This window comes from Temnothorax nylanderi, unplaced genomic scaffold (genome assembly GCF_030848795.1).
Source record: "Temnothorax nylanderi isolate EJ_2023f unplaced genomic scaffold, tnyl_v1.0 TNYL_tig0072_pilon, whole genome shotgun sequence".
Lineage (NCBI taxonomy): Eukaryota > Metazoa > Arthropoda > Insecta > Hymenoptera > Formicidae > Temnothorax > Temnothorax nylanderi.
Window position 1 is genome coordinate 6372 of NW_027249134.1, and position 19407 is coordinate 25778.

The window sequence follows — 19407 nt, forward strand, 5'->3', positions numbered from 1 at the left end:
CTGTCTGCCTTCGGCGACATCACGCTTTTCTCCAGTAGTGAGCGTGTAACAAATAAATCCTCCTCCTGTCTGCCTTCGGCGACATCACGCTTTTCTCCAGTAGTGAGCGTGTAACAAATAAATCCTCCTCCTGTCTGCCTTCGGCGACATCACGCTTTTCTCAGCAGTGAGCGTGTAATAAATAATCCTCTGTTAGGGTCACTCGTGGTGGTTTTAGCCGGTAGGCTGCGGGGAAATGGCGGAACTTTAATGTTCTGCTCTCCGCAGAATCCGGCACTCCCCCCGCCCCGCCCCGGGGAAGGGGGAGTCTTCCTCCCGAAAGGGGGGTCACTGGTCACTCAAACCCCGGAAGAATGGAGGCACTCCCCGACCAGTGGTGCTCCCCGATCGGTGGCACAGCCACCGTGACTGGTTGCCACTGCTGACGGGTTGCCTCCAGGACGTCGTGGGGATTCCAGTGATGGAAGATTTCCACCACGTAAAAAAAAAAAAAAAAAAAGGGACCTAGTTAAAACGCAGGTAGGGAATAATTTTTAATTCCTTTCAGCAATTACATTTCCATTAAGCGAGAAAAGTCAAGAAACATTTTGACTATATTGCAAAAACGTTGTAAAATTAATGCAATATAGCTGAAATGCTTCTTGATTTTTCTTGCTTAAGGGATGAAGTCACACTGCATTGCCACGAGTCTCAATGTGGCTCGAGACTCCTATCTGACCCGGAGGGGGGGTGGATTTTGCGGCCGGAACAGCATGAAAGAAAGTGGTGAGTGTAATTGATTTTCACGTACTATGTCACTTATGTCCAAAAATTTTCTATCTCTTCTGTCTTTACTTAATCGAATCGTTCATTTGAATGTTTCAGAAAATAACGACGCAGAAGGTGACATCGGAGCAGCGAGGGAATCCTGCGTAGCTGACATTCCGAGCACTCTGAGAGGAGGAGGAGGCCTAGGATAGGCATCGGGCATCGGCGTACCAACACTTCTGGTAAGTGTTACTTTTTATTTTTTTTTAAGATATAGAATCCCTCTTTGTGCTTATTCAGTTCTTACATTAAACCGTGTTTCGGAATTTAAATTAGTAAAAAGAAATATTTTGAAAAATTTGATTCAAGTTGATTCTAACGTAGAAACCTTTTTCGAAGAAGTAATTTAAAATATAATATTACTCTGAATAACGAATAAGATGTTCGATTCGCGTGACACGTATTTAATCGATTCGATTATTTTTATGTTACAGAAAATGTCCACGCGGGAAGGAGCAACGTTGCTTCGCATCGAGGGAACACGAGGGACATCCCGAGCAGCCTGAGAGGAGGTGGAGGCCAGGGAGAGGCATCAGGCGCCGGCGGAACAACATGCGGTAAATATAATTGGTTTATATATATTGTGTTTCGCGGAAAGTTTAATTAATCGGTTTTTCAATCGAATAGTAGGTTTACCATTTGCGGTTAGGAAATATAAATAATGTTCTCTTCTCATAAATATTTGATCACGACTATTTATTATACTGTATTTTTGTCCTCGCGTTATTATTTGTTTTTCAGTTCTGTCCAAGGTCTCGTCTGTAATCGTAAGTTCATTGAATGTTGTGTCTATATCTTCTTCACTGTCGCTGTCTCCTTCTTCCTCACTTCGTTCTACCTCCTCTTCTTCCTCGGAGTCGCCATCGTCAGTAACTTGATCTTCCTGGTCGTCTTTCGGTTTGTCGTCGTTGGTTCTTTCCTCTGTAATTTTCGTGTGGTCCTCGCAATAATTTACATGCGTAGGCTTATTTTGATAAATCTCATAATTTTCACAATCTCCTGTTAAACTATTTAGTATTTCTAAAAGATTAGATGGTACAGTTATTTGTGAATTTAAAGTATTTATATTTTCATTGTCGCTAATTAAAGAATTCATGTTATTGTTGTTAATGTTTTCTAAGGATGTTTCTATTTCAAGTGTTTCGTTTTGAGTGTTATTTATAATGTTTGACGATTCTAAAGGTGCAGATTCAGTATTATTTATCTGATTTATTGGATCATTGTGCATTTCTAAAGATTCATTATTATTTATCTGATTTATTGAATTATTGTGTATTTCTGCATGGACTATGTGTTCAATAAACGGCGGTTCTTCTAATTTTTTCTTAGTAAAAGGTATGCTTTCTCCTTCCGATTTCTCTGCATTACGTGTTTGCATTCCTGTAACTACCGGCTCTGGTTCTTCTATCATCATTCCCCTTCTTGGCGAAACTGGCAAAGGTTTAGGATTAGCATTTCTTTGTCTTGCTTCATCATCTTCTGGGCACTCTTCTATTAATTTTTATATTTAATCATACAGATTTCTTATCAAAACACTGATTGCGTCCTTAAAGTAAAAGGATAATTGTATATTTATTTTAACTAAAAACGTATTTTGTTCTAAATAACATTAGTATTAACCCTTTAGGGGCCACACATCGATCCCGTTCGTCCCTGATGAAAGTTTTTTACTTTCTTTTAGTTTTTTTATTTTTTTTAGTTTTTTTAGTTTTCTTTTTTGACTGTACATAATTATGTACACAGCCCGCTAAAGGGTTAATTTTCTGGACCTTGAGATATAATACATTGTTTAATGGCACTGTCATGGGTCCTCTTGGATCAATTTTTACTGGTATCGAAGTTTTCTCGCACCGTGTCACCTTGTATTTACTCAATATTATAAGCAGGACTAACCTCGTTTGAACAAGTCCGAATTTCTCGGCTACAAAATATATAAGTGTATGTAGTCTATATTATGTTGATGAAGAAGAACTGAAGAAATATGTATTAATATCAATCTCTAATATTCAAAGTAAAATGCAAATATTTCGACTGATAAAATCAAGGGAACCACCATTTGATCTTTTCGCGATTTTCTGCCGATGTTAAGGCCCGTATTCATAGCCAGTTTTATAGATGTTAGCCTTAAATTGATAGAAATAAACCTTAAGTCGTAGGCAAATAAACCAATCTTCGATTACTTTAATGTGAGATAATTTTTCGGTTTTTTTCGTTTTTAAGACTAATAATAAACCAACAAACGCTAAAATTAGACCAACAATCATCAGCAAACGATTACGCATCGATTAGGCTTTTTTTTAATTAAAAATAAAATTTTTCCGGCTAACTTAAGGCTAATTTTTCTTTTTTAATTTAAACAAAAATTAAGAACCAACAAACGTTCTAATTAGGCCAACAATCACCAACAAACGACCAACAAACGATTAAAAAAAAAAAAAATTAATAAAGTCGAAGTTGACCGGCTAACTTACGGGAGGTCCCAACGACAAAGAAAAAAAAAATTTCATATTTCAACGGCGGTTTATTTAAAAATAAAATTTATAACTCAACGTCGGCGCAAAAAAAATGCATACCCCAAGTGCGGCGAGAAGGAATATTTATTCCCCTCAGCTAACAATAAGATCAAAGTGTAATTTACTCCTATCGCGAAAAAGAAAGATTAAAGATTGATTAAAGATAAAACCAATGCCAATTCTTTCCATAACATTTCTTTGCATATATTTTTGTATATATATTTATATGACATAAACAACATTGACACGTCACTCGACTATACTTTATATAATAAAAAAATAGAAAGGGAAACTTATATCATATAATTGTCGATTACAAATTCTGTTACACATTTCTGGTCATTGCAACATCGGGTAGATAAACTACAGATCTATAGTGGCAACGATTATCGAGAAAAATCTCTAATATCTCTCCCTGTTACTTTGTATCAATAATAATAATAATAATACGAGTGCTACGTTTAGAAATGTTCGGTCTCGATAACTCGAGTTCAACGCGACGGTAGTCTTTAATAAATAATAGCTTCTCGAATACTGTATCACTTCGCGACTCGCGCGCGCCTGTTATAAATAAAATCAATATCAAATAAATATCTAACTGGGACGTAACATCGACGAGGAATGCTAGTTATCGCTCTAACGGTCGATAATTCGCTAATAGAAACTTTCAGGCAATAAATAACCGTGCAATATTACGTCAGGTCAGGTAGCGATTAGTCATTAGCGTTCTAAAGAGATCGAATCGTTATGGCAGAAAGTCGGGGGGCACGCCGCTCGGCAGCGTGACCCCAAGCCTGGTTGTCATGCAGGACGCGACCTTGCATCCCAATTCTAGGCAACTCTTCGGGTCCCAGTGAGCCAGGACGCCGGCCAGGAAGCCAGCCACCAGAGCATCGCCGGCGCCCGTTGTGTCCACAATAGGTGTCTTAGGCACAATGGGTTGCACCTGGATGTGACAATTGTATGAATTAATTGAACTCTTTACCGCCCTCCATCTCTCTCAAAATTGTTTTTACTTATTTTCTTGTGACCGGAACGAACCTGAACGGATTGTCCTCTGCCCCAGACGATAATCGCCGGCGCGCATCCGCCGCGCGTCATGATGAATATACCGTCGTCGGTCAGCCAATCCTTACTGTTAGCGCTAGAAACGTCCATCGTGATCCTTTTCAAGCTATTTAGTAGAAAAGGTATATCGGCGACATCGTCGTACTTGACGTTCAATGCTTGAGCTAACGCGATCATCTCCCTCGCGTTGCCAAACACAATCTTGGCGTGGCCAACCATCTCGCAAATGGCCGCTTGATGATCCTTCAAAAGTTAGAGAAGCTCAATTAAACAAATATTAATTTAGATATTAATTTCACGTGCTGATTATATTATTTAATGTGCGTCAATATTTTATATCTCATACCTGGAATATGTAGAAAGAATTGAGATTGAACGCTACAATAATATTCTTCTCCTGCGCCCGCTTGACCAGTTCCTTGGCCACGTCCAGACTGTGCGTCACGAAGTATCCTTCGATATAAATTATTTTTATACTATCCAACTGCGGATTGGCCTTTTTCAGATCGTCCAGCGTGTATACGCCAGCTGCGCCAAGATTAGCGACGAGGCTGCGGGACGTACCGTACACGAGAGAAACGCATAGTCCGGTAGGCAATGTTGGATGTACGGCGTACCTGATAAAACATATACGGTATAGATTTTAGAGATGTCATATGCTGTGAAACTCTTAGCGCCTCTTGCGCGTATTACAATAAAGTTACCAACCTCGCGTCCACTCCCGCAAGTTGAACTAATTTTTCTAAGATCGAACCTCTCTGATCGTTCCCGAGACCGCCGCAGAAAACACTGATTTGAGACTCGTGGGTCTCGTCGCAGAGCCACTGCAAGATCCTCAATGTATTCTGCGCAGATCCTCCGGGATTTGTGTACTGCTCTATTCTGCAGCATAAAATTGTTTATATTTATTATATACATACATGCACAATCTAATTCTCATATTACTTATTATGTTATATGTATATCTTTTATAAATGATTATATAATATGTATAAATAAAAACTTAAAAAAATATTGATGCTTGCACTGTATATATATATATTTTTTTACGTAACCATACATGCGTAATATTGTCATAAATATAATCTATTAAATATATTTGCAATTAAATTGTGCAATTTCTTGTTATTATAAACAAATGTCACAATTTATCTTCCATATATTTCATTCCATCAAAAATAAATTGCTGAATGAAAACATAAAGGTACAAACATACTCTGGACACACATGACAGCAAATTTGAATTAAAATGCTTCAGAAAATTGGGATTTACGTACAGCGCAATACAGTGCAAACATAAAACACGTTCTAACAAATGTATTCATTAACTCTGGTGGCAAATCTACGATCAGCTCCTGCAGCTTCTTCTCGCACAGCTCCGTCTCGCCGTCTATCTTGAGATTGTACTTCCTGATCAGCTCGTCGTTCTTCAGTATCACGAGAATGTCCAGCAGAGGATTGCCGAAGGCCACGACCGTCGGGAAGTCCAATCGTGCGATGGTCTTCCGCAGTGGGATCTTCTCTACCATTTTTCGTATCGAGGAGCGAGTTTCAAACGTTAGCTTCCAATATAGGCGTGTTCAAGATACAAGGAATTAACGATACGAGCCCATAGAAAATTAAAAGCGTCGATCGGCGGCAAACTACTTACAAGGTCGGCAGAACCTTTCGAATCATCTCCTAATAATCTCTTTGCAAATAAAACAATTATAGAGCCACGCGGAAATTATAAAATTGTCGAAAACGTCGCGAAGGAACACTCCAATGAAGTTATTGTTGAATCGAACGAGATACGAGGCGTCGAACTGCGAGGGAGACCGGAGAACCGACTGAACCAGAGGCGGGCGACTCGCTCCGCTTCGTCCGAGATATATATTCTCTCTTCCTCGTGTCAGCGCGACGAAAACGGTCGCGCAACTCAAACGTGCACGTCGGTCTCCCTTCATTCATCTCGGAGGTCGCATCGCGCGCTGTCCGTCGGCGACTCTCCGTCCCTACTAGTCCCTACGTCACATTTCTCATCATAACCTAAAATTACTCCCGCGATCCCGAGATCGTCGAGTACGCGGAATCGAGAAGGGATCACCTCGGAGCGCGAGATCGCGAGAATGACGTGGGCGGCCATCTTTTGATCAATCTTAATCGTTCCACCAATAGGAAGGTTGGATTTTAGAGTGTTCTTCAGGCAAGAAAAAGGCATGACTCGCCAATCTTGCCGTCTAAGGACGCGACATGCTCGATGACCCACTTGTGGGTCGCACCGTCGCACGAGGCCGGTCATTCGTGCAAGCGTGAATTTCGAAGGATTTTTCGTTTTGTTGTGCGTCGTTGGGACGCGATATTACTCCGGTTAAAATGGTTCGCAAGAAGATAGACAATCGGATACGGGTTTTGATAGAGAATGGCGTTACCACGGGACACAGGACGATGTTCGTCGTCGTCGGCGAGAAAGCGAGGGACCAGGTATGCGAAAACGTGGATGCACAATCTGTGCCTGGCGGATCCATTTAAGTCTTTAATTTAATCTGAACAGCAGATATAATACAAATCAAAGAATTTAATTATTTGAGAATTTAATTTTCTTTATTATTCGAAAGAATTTATAAAAATTCCTCGATATATTTTTATTCGGGCCAACAAAAACAATAGGAAACAGTTCTTGGTTGGATCAAAAATACTGTAAACCAGTGTTATTTTCATATGCTTAGTGATTCAAATGCTTAGATATTTTCAGCTTTAAAATATACTCTTTAATACATATGTATATTAAAAAAAAAATTCTTTTAGGTAGTGTTGTTGCATCATATGTTATCCAAGACTGTCGTCAAAGCTAGACCTTCCGTGCTGTGGTGCTACAAAAAGGACCTAGGTTTTAGTAGCCACCGAAAGAAACGAATGAAATCGTTGCAAAAGAAAATCAAGTCAGGTAAATTGGACGTTAACGAGGACGATCCGTTCGAGTTGTTTGTCATTTCGACCAATATTCGTTATTGTTACTACAACGAGACGCATAAGATATTAGGTAACACATATGGCATGTGTATATTACAGGTATGTATACATTTTATCGTTTCTTACACATCTAGGTTTTCAACTTTATCATAATGTCGTGTTTAGGATTTTGAAGCGATTACGCCAAACTTATTGGCACGTACCATTGAAACTGTGGAGGGCGGTGGAATCATTGTATTTTTGCTGCAATCTGTGAACTCCTTGAAGCAGTTGTACACAATGAATATGGACGTTCATCAGAGATTTCGCACGGAAGCTCATAAGGCAATAATATAACATATTATTTTTTAAAATATATTCTTGAAACATGCAATATTACAGTTTCTTATTTATCTTTTATTAATTTAGGATGTAGTGTGCCGATTTAACGAGAGGTTTTTGCTGTCGCTGGCTTCGTGTACTCGATGTTTGGTAGTTGACGACCAGCTGAATGTATTGCCTATTTCCTCTCACAATCTAAGAATAGAACCTATGCATAAGTCGACCGTTTCGGAAGAACAGTCAAACTTGAATGCTTTAAAGGAGAGTCTGCAAGATACTCAGCCTGTATCTGCATTAATAAATTGCTGCAAAACAGTCGATCAGGTAAATTTATACAAAAATGAATTAATAAATCGTATAAAAAGATTAGTGTTAAATGTTTTCTAACTTTATGCACAATTTTAATATTTTTAGGCAAAAGCGGTCCTTAAATTTATCGAGTGTATCTCCGAGAAAACTTTGAGATCTACTGTATCGTTGACCGCAGCCAGAGGACGCGGAAAATCCGCTGCGTTGGGACTCGCCATCGCTGGAGCTGTTACCTTTGGATACTCTAACATATACATCTCGAGTCCCAGTCCGGAAAACTTGAACACTCTCTTTGAATTTGTCTTCAAGGGTAAGTTTACCAGATTAATCGTTATTTTATGGATATGAGGAATCATCAACACGTATGAAACGTAATTCGTATATTCGTAGGATTTGACGCGCTCGGATACCAGGAACATCTCGACTATGGTTTAGTGCAGTCCACGAATCCAGAGTTCAACAAGGCCACTGTACGCGTAAATGTGTTCCGAGATCATCGCCAAACAATTCAGGTGTGTAATGTTAAAAAAAACTATGAATTGTTTTATATACATAAGTATTTTCGGAAGTAAAATATATTTAATTTGCTTTAGTCTACAATAGAATGTCCGGACATCTTCGATAGTACTACAAATTAATAGCGCATTATTGTTCCGTTTCTTTTGCACAGTATATACATCCAACAGACACCCACAAGTTAAATCAAGCAGAGTTGCTTGTGATCGATGAAGCAGCAGCAATTCCATTGCCCTATGTCAAAGCGATGCTTGGACCTTACCTAATATTTCTCGCGTCAACTATAAATGGGTAAAGCATTCAAACTTTCCTGGAGTATCGATAAATCGTCTACTCTCATTCGTTAATATTTATAGATATGAAGGCACAGGTCGGTCTTTGTCGCTCAAATTGCTGCAGCAATTGAGGACGCAGACTGTTGGGTCAAATAGCCACGATGGGAAAAACGAAAAGGAGCAAAACGAGAAAACTCTTATCGGGAGGCAATTGCACGAACTCACTCTCGAAGAATCGATACGTTATAAGCCGGGCGATTCTGTGGAACAATGGCTGTGCGACTTACTGTGCCTGAATGTTACAACATACGCTTCCATCCTTTCTGGATGTCCTCCTCCTGATACGTGCCAGTTGTACTATATTAATAGGTATTTTTTTTTTTTTTAATAATGATGCAAGTAATTTTGCAAATGCTTATAACTTAAAAAATTAATATGTATTCCTAATTTTTCTCAGAGATACATTGTTCTCTTATCACAAGGCTTCTGAGTTATTTCTGCAGAGATTGGTCTCTCTATATGTTGCATCGCATTATAAAGTATGTACTGTATTTTTTCTTAACAATATTTTTTTATGAAATTATATAGTATTAACTTTTGATTATCTATTAATATATTTTAGAATACTCCTAATGATTTGCAAATGATGTCTGACGCACCTGCGCATCATCTGTTTTGTCTCTTGGGACCTGTAGATGCCAATAAAAAGACTTTACCCGAGATATTAGTAGTTCTTCAAGTAAGTATAATTCTGTGAATCTAAATTTAGCTGTAATTACAAACAGTATAAACATTCCTGACATTCAAATATTTTATTTTTTATTGAAAATTGTGAAATTAGATGTTAGAAAGTTAACATTATTTTTAGAACACATTTCCTGAATTATTTTTAATTATTTTATAATTGAATTATTTATTCTATTTGTAAGAAATATATTCTTTATACATACATTTATTTCCTAACATACAGATTTGCTTAGAAGGCCAAGTTAGCAAAACCAGCATAAATGATGGTCTGTCACGAGGTCGTAGGGCAGCGGGCGATCTAATACCATGGACGATCGCTCAACAATATCAAGATGAAGATTTTCCAGTATTATCTGGCGCGCGCATTGTTAGGATTGCCACGCATCCAGATTATCAAGGGGTATATATTTCTCTTTTAAAATTTGCTAATTTATTTTAAAAAACATGAATTTGCTGAACGAACAATAAATTACAGATGGGATATGGTAGCCGCGCGTTGCAGCTATTGAAGCAATACTACGAGATGAAAATACCCAATATCAATGAAAGCGTTACACAAGAGCCAATGACGGAAATAAAAAATGTTTCCGATGAAGCGGTCGGTTTATTAGAAGAAACTATCGGTAATATGCGTGTCTGTTTATCTTAAATATTTTTTATTTGTAGAAATTTTCTTCAAATAAAATTAGTTTTCTCAAACACGATTTACAATATTAATGTTTTATTTGTAATTGCTTGCAGAACCTCGCAGTTCGCTGCCACCGCTTTTATTGAAATTGAGTGAAAGACATCCAGAACATCTGGATTACATTGGAGTGTCTTTCGGAGTTACCGAGCATCTACTGAAATTCTGGAAGCGGACCAATTTCGTACCTGTATATTTAAGGTGTGTATACGAAGTGTAATAGAATAAAAGATCGACCGATCTCAAATACATGCGATTTTTTTTTTAGACAAACAGCAAACGACATAACAGGGGAACATTCTTGTATAATGCTTTGTAAAATTAATGCGGAACAAGATAACGATAAGTGGCTACAGGCTTATTGGAGCGATTTTCGCCGGCGATTCACAAATCTGCTCTCCTATTCGTTCAATACTTACGCAGCGTCATTTGCATTGAGCATATTAATTAACAAGACAATATCCTTAGAATCTATCAGTAAGTGTATTATATTATTAATTGTGTTATTAGTAATTTATAACATCATAGTAGTAGTAATAATGATAGTTGATATGGATTCCTGAAACCATTTATTCCTCTCAAGTTTCAATTTTCTATTCAACCTCTTATAAAACTTGCACTCCAATGTATATATTAAAAAATTAATTTCTCTGCTCATATGCCATGAAATTAATTTCAATCAAGACATGCCTTAGTTAACATAGAATGTTTAGAGATCTAAACTTTGAAATTTATACCTGTTTCAGCGTTGAGTAAAGAAACATTGGACGTTTATTTTACATCGTACGATCTGAAACGTTTACAAATGTACAGTAACAACATGGCAGATTATCATTTAATTATGGATTTGGTGCCATCATTAGCACGCCTACATTTCTTAAATATGATGGGAGACACTCATTTCTCGCCAGCGCAGTCGGTACGATACTCTGGACATTTCTTGATATATTATTATTTCATACTAAAAGTATTTGCTGTTTCTATATAACAATACGCAACAATTTTTAGGCAATTCTACTTGGTTTGGGCTTGCAACATAAAACTGTCGACAAATTGGCAGAAGAATTGAAGCTACCGTCTTCGCAGTTGCTCGGCTTATTCAATCGTATAATACGTAAATCCATCCAATATTTCAACAGAGTCGCGGAAAAATACGTCGAGAGCACTATGTTGACTAAAGACTCGGTTAACGGAGAAGTAAAATTAGATCCTCTGGGTGGACAAAGTTTACACGAGGAATTGGAAAGCGCAGCTAAGGTTCGCACTTTGTATAATTTATTTTCTAATTCTCACTTAACATATATGAAAGCAATATTTCTGTGTTGTAGGAATTAAAAATTAAACAAAAGGCAGAATTAGAAAAACTGAAGAAAGAAAATTTGGAGCAGTACGCTATCAAGGGATCGGAAGCGGAATGGACTAGTGCGCTATCCGCCAAGCAAAGTAAAAATCTTATCTCTATAAAGACCGGCGAAAAGAGAGCGTCAGGAGGAGACGATAGCATACAAGAATCTGAGAAAAAACACACGAAGAAGAAAAAAAAGAAACATACATAACTTATGTATAGTACGAAATAAATAAATGATCGACAGGTTTATAAATAGTTTTGAAAGTCTTCTGATTGAATAAATTTATATTTATTACAAAAATTATAATTAGAAAAACATGATATAAAAGTTTTTAACAGACATCACAGATTTCTTCTTTATTTATATCTTTTTGTGTATTTGTACTTAAAAAAGACTAGTCTATAAATATAAAATTGTTTCTAGATTCTTTTGCATAAACATTACTATTTCAGGGCACGTATTGTAGAACTTTCCGGAATTATTCCGTTTTCCCTAGAAAACACAGTAGAAAGAGGAAATAATAGGAAAAGTTCCATAATACATGGGCAGTTCTAGTCGAAGAAATTGTTTTCTATAATATATTTTACACATTGACAAATTAAATTTCTTTCATGCTGTATGGAACGTGAAAGCAATTTTTCTAATAATTTATTATGATATCTATGTAAAATTGTCTCATTTTTGTTACTGATTGGTATTCGATTTGTTTCGCGATTTTGCTTATCTTGACATTTAACGACAGTATTTTGAGATTCGTTATTTGATTTATCAACCCCATTGGTATAAGATTGCATATTAGAAGTCTCTTTATAAACTTGCGTGGAATTTTCTTCATGAATTGTATTTTCTGTTATCTTATCATCTTGGTATTTCATTTTTATCTTTTTCACCGGCACTTCTTCTGGACCTTCATCTGAAGACAAAATTAGTGCCTTTAATTGCTTTATAAAAGAATATATACCGATAAAAAATTAACTTTTAATAGTTAGATTTCGACAAATTTCAAGATATTCTTATACTAGAAAATATAGATAATAAAAGACTTATATGGGTGTTTCTACGTAAATAGCGTTTTTTACTGTCCAAGCTTGTTATATGTTCATGATTGAGAGGAGGGTAAGCAAGCGTTGTGAAAGTTCACTACTGCATCGTATTTGAAGTATCGCACAATAATCTGTTAATTGGGGAGTGGCTTATCCAATGGAAACATGCAGAAACTCCTAAAAATGTCAGTTACCTGGCCTGTCCATTGTCGAAAATTCTCTATTCCAGTTACACTTACTCCCTCCAATTGCAAACTCAATTGAAAATTCCCCATGTTCATTCAATCATAATATAGAACTAAGATTTTAACATCATTATTAAACATAAATCTCCCTTTGGAACCGAAAAAACCGGCTTCAAACTTGGTCCGGACATATGGAGTAAAATTGCACATTTTGAATTTTACCGCGGTTCCGCCATGTTGCATCGATTCAATGGGAGTCTGGTGTGGAGATTTCAAGAATTGGACATCAGGTGTGTTATTTACATTGTTGGTGGTTGGTTGTTTTGAGCGTGATACAATCGTAATCGTGTATTTCACTTGAGAAAAGGTATGTCATAAAATTACGCGTCATTTGCCTGGCACATCTTTTTTATTATATCGCAGTAAATTTTTCCTTCTAGTGGCAAAATTCTGATGATATTCGGTAGGCTAAACTTGATTTTTAATGGAAATTGGTTTACGTCAATTCAGGAGAAAGTGAGATTAATTCAACCATGAAATGTCAGTCTACTGGCATGTCATTCACCTGGCCATTCATGGGTTTGACGTTGAAATAAAATCAAACACGGTAAAAAACGTTGAAATAAAATCAAACACGGTAAAATACGGCGAAATAAAATCAAATACGGTAAAATACGGCGAAATAAAATCAAATACGGTACAAATACGAAAATGGTAAACCGGCATTTATCAAATTGAATTTTTTTGCTAATTGTGAATTTATCTCGGGAATAAGTAATTTTAGGAATTTTTTTGACATTTCCTCTCAAAATCACTCATTGTTGAGGTAATTCAATATTTTACTAGACATGCAAAGTCGACTCATTACCGCACTTTACCAGATCACTGATGAATAAGCCATTACTTTCAGGTTTTTGATGTTGTAGTACGCTGGCTTTCAGGGTATGTTTCTGCTTTTATATTCACTCAAAAACAGGAAAAAAAAATTTTTTTTAGGTATGTTTGAAATTGAGAGATTTGCAATCTGAAAAAACGCTATTTACGTAGAAACACCCATATATATATATATATATATATACATATATTCGATTATATATTAACAAGCATTAAGCGTTATTTACCATTGTCTTCACTTTCATAATCTGCTACTAAAGTAGGTAATACAGGCGAACTGATCACAGGTAAATTAGCGGACTCGGGTGCCGTAGATGCTTGCGGTATATCATCCTCGTCTGAGATATTGTCAATAATTTTTTCACGCAAATCTGTCTGATCAGCTGAACAAACTACGCTATCTTCTTCTTCCAAAACAGCTGTGGCAAAAAATCAATTTTACCTGATATTTCGTGTATGATGAGATAATAGAAAAGAATTTTAAATTATTATTAATATAAATTACAGATTGTAATTAACTTAATATAACTTGAACTTCATAAATATGATTTAATATAGAATCGAAATATCAATTAATTTAATACACTTGAAAGATCTCAAATCTTTTTCTAACGTTATAAAGCAAATTATATTCATAGCTAACAAATTTATTTCCATAATATAACTTACTTAGCCCAGGAAACGGGCATAAACCTCTGTATGTTCCATTCATGTGGACATAATTATTGTTAGTCTCGCGTGCACGTCGTTTGCGAGGTTTGCGTTTTTTCTCACGCGTGTTTATCGTTTTTTTAATTTTCGTGTGTGCATTAGAATTCTGCTTGATTATCTCTCCCCGCTGTAATTTTTCCAGCTCTTCCGCCTTGCGCAACTTTATGTTGATCTCGGTAGGATACCTCCTGTTTTGTCATTCGAAACAATTTTTGTTACTTCCGCTCGCTAATGCATCTAGATTTTAATATTGATGTTAAACTTACTTTTTCCGCTCCGTTATCCATGTGTCGATATCTTCCGGCGTCGACAGATCCTTCAGTCTGTGGTACAAACCAGTTCGATGCTGCATACTGATGTGTTTTTCAACAAGCGAGGGATGCGCCGAAAACTTGCAGCCGTCAATCCCACAAAGCTTGTGTGTGCTTCTATGCTCGGAGAGATCATCCGCGGATGGGAAATCTCTATCGCAGACCTCGCAATAATGAGGTGCGTCGTTGTCGTCACCAGAACTGACATAATTTTCATCTCTCTTATCGTACGGCTCTTCGTCTGGATACAGATGAGCCTAAAAATCACCACTTTCCTATTTACACGAAGATCTTGGTATAAATTTAATTGTTCGTAACATAACAACGTTGCACTGTCATTGTTAATCCTATGCTTTACGATTTATTGTAAAACTTTTACTATTTCATTTTTATATCTTCAGTTATAAGCAAATATAATACCATAATCTTGTACTGAACATCTACTATCATTACCTGTTAAGCGATAAACAATTATTATCTGAAGCTATGGGATATTCAGCCGGGGTATTCAGAAATTCTATATAAAAATATAAATATTCGTTTACATATGCGAAGCGTAGATCTTCCTTTCATTACTTACTTTTTTTTTAGATTATTCAAGCAATTATAAATTTGCGCATATCTTGTCGAAGCATTAATTAATCATTTTTCATAAGGCACATGGTAGTGATATACATAACTTGTGCTATTACTTGTGCATTAAAAGCTTAATCATTTGAGACATTTTATAAATTATATAATAGTATATAAATTATTAAAAAATCTTTATAATCGCAATTGTATTTCTTTTTATGTTAGAAGTGTGAATAATGTATACGCATTTCTATTTACGTTTCATACATTAGCATGAGATTTATGAATATATCATAAGTTTGTATTAATCATTACTTCAATCAATATGATGATAAATTATTGAATTGCAAAAATCACAAAAGATTATTTTCATATTTCAGAACGATTGTTTCAATACGCCCAATTTCGGTGATTTATAATGATAGAATGATGGGGAACACCAGAGAATTAGAACTTATAGAAATATGATTTATTCTTACAATATGCGTTTCAATTACAAATTCATTTTCTTTTATGTGTCATTCTATAATTTTTGAAAGTCACTTATGACATGATTAAGTATCTTAAATATGATACATATATATATGTATATATATAGGCATGATCATTTATAAAAGTTATTACTAATCTAACAGAGCCACAAGCTATGTCAGACTTTCTTGTACACATTAAAATATTCATTTTATATTAATAATGTATGAAGTCATCATCTATTTCAATGTCACGGTTTAAACATCGTAAATCTATTAGGTACTATTTCTTACACGTAGTATAGCTTGCGGCACTGTATACTGGCCATGTATACTAGATACGAAGGAAGGACTTTGAGAGAAAAATTTATTCACAAGTGGCCAGTTTTTACATGTCAAATGAAAAATTATTACATCTAGTTAACTGTCATATTACAAGTTCTTATGTAACGAACTATATTCAACATTATACGTCTGCATGAGTAAATACATATCAATACATATATAAAAAAAGAGATAAGATAAATCATTAATTCTTACGAAGATGGCCTAAAATTCTAACAAGAAACACCCCAAACCCAAATTTTTCGATTTGAATGACTTTTTGTGGATATATGTATAGTGACTTAATAATACATGAATAATGGTATGCTTCGTATAAATGCCTTCATATAATTATTCATTTATATGAAGCATACCATTATTCATGTATTTGTGAGTCACTCTATATATCCACAAAATCATCCAAAGCGAAGTGTTCGGGTTCAGGCTGTTCCCTTGTAAGACTATTGTTATTTCAATTAGCTGCTACTTTCTCAACGTTATCGGCACGTTTTTTTAATAGCGTACACTTATGATGTAAATAATATATAAAAAAATATATCACGTGACTGTTATGTTGCAAAAATAATGAAAGGAAATGAAGGTCAGTATCTATACACAAAATCATATAGAACTCAAGCAATGATGCGGATAAAAAAATTTGCTAGATCAAAACACAAGGGTCAAATCGTTCTGAAGTTTGAAAACAGATACTTGTGTTGTATCATTTGAATTATATAAATTCTTTAATAGGAGTAGCAGCCTGTTAAGCTTAAGACTGTGCCTGTTCGCTGGAAGGCTGCGTCTCCTCTGTTTGCTCCGTTTGTTCTGATTGTTCAGTTGAATTCTCAGTTTTCTGAACACCCTCGGATTCAATCGTATTGTTATCATCTGTTTTCTGATCCTGCAAAACCAAAGTAAGCCATCAACGTTTAACGGAACAGGCACCGGACTTTCGTCGCACGACTACTACACGTTTGCAGAATATATATTTAGAATAAAAACAAAAAGAGACGTACGTTTTATAATAATATATTTGCCATTAACTAATTCCCATTTCTTATCTAATCATTTATATCGCATAGTTTAACATACATAGTAATGTAATATCTTGCGATCCCTCAACAAACACATCTGAATCACAGATATTAATCTATGCTATACTTATAAACGAAGCATTAAATCTGACTTAGCTATTTTATCACTTTATGACATTTAATTTTAATATCGAAAGAGAAATAATTTTTCACAATCCGCCCTTTGTTATAATCCCTTTATTTGTTATAATCCGCCCTTGTATTTATTAGGAAAATCAGTCTGTTCATGTGCTCTTATGTGATTTCTAAAATAAGATTTAAAAAAAAATAATTACATAGCCTTCTCCCAATTTTGAAACATATTCAGTTATAAGTTTTATTTTTTATATAAAGTAGCATGCAAAAAGGATCACTGTGCAAATTATTCTTACCTACATAATAATTTGTGCATTATGCATATTCTGATTAACACATACATATATATACACACACATTCGATATTACATATACGTTTTAAAATAACAAATAAATTTACATTTAGTAATATGGACAAAGGATAAAAAGAAACGTGTCATTAAAATGTAACATAAAACAAGCGAATTTGTAGAGATAAAATAACATTATTGCAATGTAATATTAATTACTTCTCTATAAAGATACTTAAGAAAAACAATATTTCTTTAATAATAAAAATATAAAAGTAAAAAAAAATAAGAAAATATTAACTATCCGTAAAACAGAGTCAAAAAAGGATACCTGTTCGGGATGTTTCGCAAGGTATTCATTTTTTGCATCTCTTATCATCCTCGTTACTTTGTTTCGAAGGTCCTTAAATTCCTCCCATTCTACTGCATCTTTGTTCTTTTTCGCCTTGGCGTACAGTTTGTTTTTTCTTTGAATCTCAATACGAATTTCGTCTGTCATCCATGGTTTTTTTAATTCTAATTCCTGGATAATTACATTTCCCAATAAGTTTTAAGTGCCAGAACTTAACAACTAGTACAAACTTTTTCTTTAGAATTTAGAATTTAATCTTGTCATCAAATTACAGTTTTCGAATGTAACAAGAATACATATATTATTACAAATTCCAAAAATGCTCTTGAACTTTTATAAATCCATATAAGACTAGACATGATCGTCGAATCAAATATTCAAATGAATGGAGAGCTCTTTTAAGATTTCTGCCAAAACTAATATGATTCAAGGACGAAAGCAACTTGAACAATGCGGCGAGGATCAGAAAGGGGTACGTACTTCGACCTTGACCTTTTTCGCGTTACCCATCGTCTTGGCCTTGGTATTCCCATTGCCCGCGTTGTACCTGGGCCTCATGGGCGGTACCATCTGCAGCGGCAGCGGCGGCGGCGGCGGCAGCGGCATCCGTCGGGGCCACGGTCGCATGGGAGGGCCGCGCGGCGGGCCGGAGCCACGCGGTCCCATCGACGGCACGCCGATTGGCGCCATGCCGCGCGATCGGGGACCGGCCGGGAACCGCGGCATCATGCCGTTGGGCCGGGATACGCCGCCGGCGGGCCGCGGTGGCAGCGGCAGCCTCTGCCGCGGCCCGCCCGGCCCGAACATCGGATTCAACGGCGGCAGCGGCGGCATCCGCGGCGGCATACCGTGCGGCGTTACTCTACCCACGAACCTGGGCGGCGGAAGCTGCCGCGCGCCGGCCGGCGGCAATCTGGGCCCCATAAGGGGTCCCCTGTTCAGCGGGCTCATTTCCTCCGCGGCTTTCCTTGCGGCCTGTTCTTCGGAGCGGAGTCTCTTCCTCGGACGACGCCGGCGCGTACTCGGCTCCGATACGGACGTTCTCTCCACGGGATGATCGAGAAAAATGTTCCCCCGGACCCCCGACGAGAGGTTATGAGACCGCGCTGCGCGACACGCGCGCGAATCGCACCGACGCGAAGTTGGTCGCGCTCCGCGTGCGAGAGCTATCGGATCGCGTGTCGTTCCGGCGCGAGCGAATATGACATTACACGCGCGATGCCTCGAGAGTCGAGACGAAAAAAATTGCTGTGGGAAGCAACGTGAGATCTAAATACGATAGCGATTTATCCACTTACTCGCACCTGCTCGCACCCGCTCTTCGCCTTCGCCGTCGTTTTCGCATGAAGGTCGCAGACGCACGCAGATCGCTCGTGCGTTCACAAACGCATCCCTTTCTCGTAATTTCGCACGTGAAAAGAATGCGCAGTAGAAAGGGAGGAGTCGACCAATCATAGCAGAGAATTTCAAAATCTTTTGAAATTGTAATATTATTCTAAATACAACTTTTAAATCTGATTAAATGTATAATTCATATATATTT

At 36.8% G+C, this 19407-nt stretch overlaps 3 protein-coding genes and 1 long non-coding RNA gene across 7 annotated transcripts; 2 read left to right on the top strand and 2 right to left on the bottom strand.

The window, feature by feature from the left end:
• The first annotated feature begins 392 nt into the window (after window positions 1-392).
• Window positions 393-3227, top strand: LOC139773967 (uncharacterized). 2 transcript variants are annotated; one of them, XR_011718480.1, is made up of 4 exons: window positions 393-519; window positions 661-765; window positions 865-989; window positions 1242-3227. It is a non-coding gene; the product is annotated as an uncharacterized lncRNA (long non-coding RNA). The 2 variants fall into 2 exon arrangements; XR_011718479.1 differs by having other exon boundaries at window positions 393-765.
• LOC139773966 (uncharacterized) lies at window positions 1487-6422 on the bottom strand. Of its 2 annotated transcripts, none has more exons than XR_011718478.1 (6): window positions 5718-6422; window positions 5097-5270; window positions 4735-5005; window positions 4362-4631; window positions 2592-4266; window positions 1487-2353 (listed from the first exon to the last, which is right to left on the bottom strand). XR_011718478.1 is itself a non-coding variant. In XM_071708828.1 (6 exons), exons 2-6 carry the CDS (start codon window positions 5915-5917, stop codon window positions 4066-4068), a joined length of 1116 nt encoding a protein of 371 aa, XP_071564929.1. In that variant the 5' UTR covers window positions 5918-5950; window positions 6040-6421; the 3' UTR covers window positions 1487-4065. The 2 variants fall into 2 exon arrangements, 1 of the variants encoding a protein (XP_071564929.1); XM_071708828.1 differs by having other exon boundaries at window positions 1487-4266; window positions 5718-5950; window positions 6040-6421.
• A 206-nt stretch (window positions 6423-6628) lies between these two features.
• L(1)g0020 (RNA cytidine acetyltransferase l(1)G0020) lies at window positions 6629-11796 on the top strand. Its single transcript, XM_071708824.1, has 17 exons — window positions 6629-6851; window positions 7176-7439; window positions 7506-7664; window positions 7749-7985; window positions 8076-8280; window positions 8361-8482; window positions 8641-8777; window positions 8843-9130; window positions 9219-9300; window positions 9384-9500; window positions 9732-9908; window positions 9984-10131; window positions 10250-10394; window positions 10462-10670; window positions 10940-11112; window positions 11202-11450; window positions 11522-11796. The coding sequence occupies exons 1-17, from the start codon at window positions 6744-6746 to the stop codon at window positions 11747-11749; spliced, it is 3048 nt and encodes a 1015-aa protein (XP_071564925.1). The 5' UTR covers window positions 6629-6743; the 3' UTR covers window positions 11750-11796.
• An 18-nt stretch (window positions 11797-11814) lies between these two features.
• LOC139773965 (FMR1-interacting protein NUFIP1) lies at window positions 11815-19237 on the bottom strand. 2 transcript variants are annotated; one of them, XM_071708826.1, is made up of 6 exons: window positions 18345-19236; window positions 17844-18035; window positions 14642-14943; window positions 14334-14563; window positions 13892-14083; window positions 11815-12455 (listed from the first exon to the last, which is right to left on the bottom strand). In XM_071708826.1, the coding sequence occupies exons 1-6, from the start codon at window positions 18813-18815 to the stop codon at window positions 12094-12096; spliced, it is 1749 nt and encodes a 582-aa protein (XP_071564927.1). In that variant the 5' UTR covers window positions 18816-19236; the 3' UTR covers window positions 11815-12093. The 2 variants fall into 2 exon arrangements, with proteins under 2 accessions (XP_071564927.1, XP_071564928.1); XM_071708827.1 differs by lacking the exon at window positions 11815-12455 and adding an exon at window positions 13706-13794 and having other exon boundaries at window positions 18345-19237.
• Between the last annotated feature and the right edge of the window lie 170 nt (window positions 19238-19407).